This window comes from Nothoprocta perdicaria, unplaced genomic scaffold (genome assembly GCF_003342845.1).
Source record: "Nothoprocta perdicaria isolate Ctin4 unplaced genomic scaffold, notPer1 scaffold_121, whole genome shotgun sequence".
In the NCBI taxonomy this organism is placed as follows: domain Eukaryota; kingdom Metazoa; phylum Chordata; class Aves; order Tinamiformes; family Tinamidae; genus Nothoprocta; species Nothoprocta perdicaria.
In genome coordinates this window covers 532,621-537,520 of record NW_020454328.1, presented here as the reverse complement: position 1 = coordinate 537,520, position 4,900 = coordinate 532,621, and the positions used below count along the sequence as shown (strand labels likewise).

General features: G+C 71.8%; 1 protein-coding gene across 1 annotated transcript in view; it reads right to left on the bottom strand.

The window, feature by feature from the left end:
* Window positions 1–4,019: 4,019 nt before the first annotated feature.
* TBKBP1 (TBK1 binding protein 1) overlaps window positions 4,020–4,900 on the bottom strand; it is a 7,596-nt gene continuing 6,715 nt past the window's right edge. Inside the window, exons 9-10 of the mRNA XM_026054382.1 lie at window positions 4,476–4,893; window positions 4,020–4,276 (exon numbers count right to left, since the gene is read on the bottom strand). Of these exons, the coding sequence (XP_025910167.1) occupies window positions 4,148–4,276; window positions 4,476–4,893 (547 nt within the window). The 3' untranslated portion in view covers window positions 4,020–4,147. The remainder of the gene's footprint in view (window positions 4,277–4,475; window positions 4,894–4,900) is intronic.

Here is a 4,900-nt window from a genome sequence, read left to right as displayed (position 1 = left end):
GCGCGGCGCTTGTCTGGGCGCTGCAGCTGCGCGCGGCGCTGGGCACATGGCAGCCGGCGACGTGCGCCTTCCTCCCGCATCCCTCCTCATCCTCGCTTCGGCGTGGGGCATGCCGAGGAGCTGGGAACGGGGCTCGCTGCTCCCTGCTGCGCAGGGGCTCGTTGCAAGGCTGCCGAGACCACCAACACCATGGTCCCGCTGGCAAGGCCACTATGGTCACACTGGCAAGGCCACCAATGCCCGGCGAACATGACGGCACCGGGAGGGCCACCAAAGCCCCCGTGCTGGAACGGCAGTGGCGCGGGCGGCCGGTGGCACCAGGACAAACCGCAGCAGAGCCCCCCGCTCTCCACGAGCGCCGGGCCGGGCGCGTGCGGGCCGGGGGCGCCGGCCGCGCTCCCTTCCCCCCCGGCCCCTCCATTTCTTATAAATGCCTGTGCCGGTGCCTCCCCGTGACACAGCAGCTCTGGGGCTTGTGGTTAAACCCCAGGGCTCCGGCTTTGACTCACTCCGGATCCGTGGCACAGAGGGGCCTTTCGGCGCCCACGGCTGGAAAGAAACGTTCACGCGGGCAGCGGCGCCGGGCGCTTCCTCGCAGCRCCCCGTGCCGTTTCCTATAAAGGGGCCATTTCTGCGAAGGACGGGGTCCCCCCRCTGCGGCAGGTGACGGGCACGCGTGGCCGCTGCTCCCCCAGGCCGGGCCCCGGCGTCCGGGAGCCCCTGGGTGGGGGGAAGCCCCCGTGCGCGGTGCTGCATGAAGCCTGCGCTCTCACAGGGGCATCCCTGCAGCAGAGAGGCCCCGAGGGGCTTTGCAGCCCCTTTCCCTCGGGAATGGGGAGGGCTGGGGCCACGCACGCGGCCCATCCGTCCCCCACATTTATCTGCTTTGGAAATCCCACAGCTTACTCTGGCCAGGCTCAGTGGAAGTGGCCTCACAGCCCTGCGGGTTTCGTCGAAGGAAACAAACCACCCAGAAAGCAGCCCAACCCTTTCTAGACATCAGAGAATCCCCTCCGCGGGCTGTGAGGTGGGCAAGCTTAGYGCGAGACCCCCGGTGCCCTTGGGCTGGACCCTCCCCAGGCCGCGGAGCCGCTGGCAGGAGAAACAGAAACCCGAAGCAGGGCGAGTCGCTGCCTTTCCCCGCGGCGCGAGAGAGAAAGCAAAAACGGCGACTGGAAAAAGAAACGTTTCGACGCGGCCCAAAGCGGAGAGGCTTGGGGGGGGCTTCGGCAGGAACAAATGAATTTAAAACCTTGCCGCGGAGGAACCGCGGAGCTGTGAATCAGAGCGAGAGCGGGGAGGGGGCGCAGGGGGTCCCCGTGGCCGCGCAGGATGCAGCCCCCGTGGGAACGTCCCCTGTCAGCGCCGGGGGCGCGGGGAGCAGCGCGAGCCCCCAGCCTGGCCGYGCGTGGGACCCCCCCACGTCCTCCCCCGGGTTTGGGACCGTCCCGGTGCCTGCGGGAAGCTCCCGCTCGTGCTGCGGGCGAGACGCGGTGCCCGTGGCGTGGGGAGCCGCTCCCGGACACCTGGGCCCCTTCCTGCGGCAGGAGCGGGGGCTCTGTGGGGCACGAAGCAGCGGGAGGGCGGGCAGCAGGGCCAGGGGACGCGGGCCCCCCCGGCCCCGGCCGGCTCCCGGCCGAGCCGCGTGGGCGCCGCGGGTGGGAGCCCTGCAGCGCCGGAGCGAGCGCCCCAAACCGCAAGGCAGCCCTGCGGTTTGCAGCGCTCTTCGTCGAGCTGCCGAGGAGGAGGAGGAGGAGGAGGAGGAGGAGGAAGGGGTGCTGGGGGTGCTGGAGGAAATGGGGCTGTGCAGCGCCCCGTGTGCCGCCGCGTCGGGGGGAAACTGAGGCACGGGGCTCCCGCTGGCGGCTCCCACAGCACCCTGGTCCTGGACAATGGCAGCGTGTGGAGCTGGGAACGGGGGTGAGGAGTCTCCGTGCAGCCCGGGACAGAGCCTGCACTGCAGGACGGGAGGCTCCTGGTGCAGCAGCACCCTGCAYCCTCGCAGGCACCCGCGGGAGAGCCCCGGGGGCTCCGGAGGCCACCGGGCCCGCGGAGCCGCTGCTGCACCTCCTGACTCGGCCGCCCCGGGGGAGCGCGGCCCCGGGACGAGCAACCGCGGGTGCCCGGCGCTGCTCCCGGGTTTGGAGAAACCAGCGGCGCCTGCGCGAGCGCCGGCGACCCCCGGCCTCGAAGGGCTTCGAGCCGCCCAGGGGCCCGCAGGGACCCGAGCAAGGGAGCGCCCGTGGGAACGCGCCACAGGGCCCCGGGGCGGCCTCCCTGCGGGTRCAAACCCGCCCGCCCCGCGCTGCCGGGAGCCTTCCCGGCGGAAGGGCAGCGCCGGGCAGGGCGCGATCCCGGCGGGCGCTGCGGAGCCGCCGCGCGCGCCGGAGCCTCTATCTGCTTCGCACCATCTCGGCGGCGCTGAGAACCTGCCAGCTCAGCACACACGCCGGCGCAGCGCGGCACGGCCGCCTCCGCCGCCCTCCCCGCGCAGGCCTCTCCCCGCGGGCCGGCGGGCGCCGCCCTGAGCACGGGCACAACTCGGCGCACGGGTGCTGGCGGCCGCGCTGCGGGGCGGAGGCAGTAGCTGTGGGAGATAAGCCAGGCTTTGGGGTATCTATGTGCCGCGCCGGGACCCTCCCTCCTCCAGGAGAGCCCAGACCTCCCCTCCTCGCCCCACAGCCCCCCAATTTCTCCCCTCTCCTCGGGGCAGGTTGCGGGTYTCGGAGGGATGTGATTCCCGTCACCGCCCGTGTGTCCCACATGGGCTGTGCCCTCCGCTCCTGCCCATCACCCACCACCACCCGGGATGCTCTGCCTGCCCTGGGGACCCTATTCCCCCCATCCAGCTTGGGCTGTGCCCATCACCGCAGCCTCAGGCCCCAAGGGATCCCCCCAGCTCTCTGAGTTCCCCCCGGGCACTCTGCTCGTCCACTGCCTTGCTCCCTGCACGCTTGCTCCCTGCATGCTCGCTCGCTGCACATGTGCTTCCTGCACGCTTGCTTGTTGCACTTGCTCGTTGCCCATTTGCTTGTTGCATGCTCACTCACTGCACACTTGCTCGCTGTACCCTTGCTCGTTGCACACTTGCTCCCTGCACACTTGCTCACTGCACTTGCTTGTTGCACACTTGCTTGTTGCACACTTGCTCGCTGTACCCTTGCTCGCTGTACCCTTGCTCGCTGCACACTTGCTCACTGTACCCTTGTTTGTTGCACACTTGCTCCCTGCACACTTGCTCCCTGCACACTTGCTCCCTGCACACTTGTCCCCTCCCTCCCACGCCGTGGAGGGGGCCCAGGTGTCCTGCTCCCCGCCCCCATCTCCCACTGGAGAGCTTGCCCAGAGCCAGTGCCCCCCGCCACCCGGGGACCCCACAGAAGAGGCGGCGCTGCCCCCGGGGGGTCCAGGCCTTGGGGACGGGTTTTATTGGATGGGGGGGGTCTCGCCGGGCAGGGAGCGGTGGGGGCCGCTGCGCCGGCGGCAGCGCCGCAGCCCTGGCAGGGAGCGCGCGGGGGGACATGCAGCGCGGAGCGGGGCCGGGCGCGCGTTGGGGGGCGGCACCGCGGGGCCGGGGGCGCAGGGCAGCCCCCCACCTGGAGCCTCTCCCGGCTCCCGGCCCAGCGGCTCTGAGGTAGATTTAACGTGGGGGGTGCGGGGGGGGCGCGGGGGGGCCGGCAGCTCCCCAGGGCCGGGGCGGCCTTGGAGGGGGACGGGGGCGAGCGGAGGCCGGGGCTGCGGCGCGGCCGGCCCGGCAGTGGGTTTGGTCTCTCGGCAGCATCCTTGGGAATGGGGCGTGGGAATGGGATGGGGGGGCTACGGGTTTAATGTGAAAGCCCTGGAAAGATGGTGGGACAGGTGGGATGAGGCGGGGGGGCACCTGCCCTTCGCCTGCTTTCCGRGGCCCGGACGCGGGGTCCGGTCCCTCAAATCCTCCCTGAGATCAAGCAGAGAAACCCGAGGGCAGGGGGGAGGTGGCGGCCGGGGGGGTCCCACTTACACGGGGAGGCCGAGCCGGGGCCGGCGGCTCCGTCCGCCTTTCCGTAGCTACGGAGGCCTCAGAGGTATTTGGGAGCCGCGTCGCTCCGCGCGGGTTCATGCAGCATCCGAAACGTGGAGGGGCAGGGGGCTGTGCAGTCCAGGGCGCTCAGATCTTGCTGTTCTCCAGGTGCGAGTCGATGTGCTTTATCAAGGCATCGTCCGGGTAGCCCACGGGGAAGGCGAGCTGGCACAGCGGGCAGCTCCGGATGTCCGAGTCCGCCGTCTCCAGCAGCAGCTGCACGGAGGGGACACGGGGTGACCCGGACGATGCCGCTGCGCAACCCGCGGTGCGCGTCCCATGCAGGCTGCAGCTGGGCCGGCTGACGTGTCCCATGTCCCATGTAACCCGCGGTGCCCGCCCCAGCCCTGCAGCGCCCGCGTCCCGGCGCAGCGCGAGGACAGGGACCCGGCGGCACGGGGCGCGCGGTGCTCACGTTGATGGAGGGCCAGGACTGCGCGTGCTCGGCGCGGGCGTAGGCGCTGGCGGCGGCGGGGATGGGGAAGCCGGCGCAGAAGGACGCGCAGCGGATGGCGCCGGCCTCGGGGCTGGGCGGGCTGGGCACGGCCCACTCGTCCTCGTCCGACGACTGCTTCTCGAAGCGCACGTGCTCCTCGAAGGGCTCGCGGGGGCCGCCCGCGTACAGCTCCCCGTAGGGCCGCGGCTTGGGCAGCGTGGAGGCCTCGGGCTGCAGCCAGAGCGCGCGGCCCTGCTGGAAGAGCGCGCCGTTGCTCACCTCCGAGTAGCTGCGGCGCCCTTGGAAGCTCGCCTTGATGTGGCGGCTCGAGGGCTTGGCGTAGCCCAGCTCCAGCGGCGCCCGCTCGCCGGGCAGCCGGTGCGGAGAGGCGGCCGCCGGTGCCG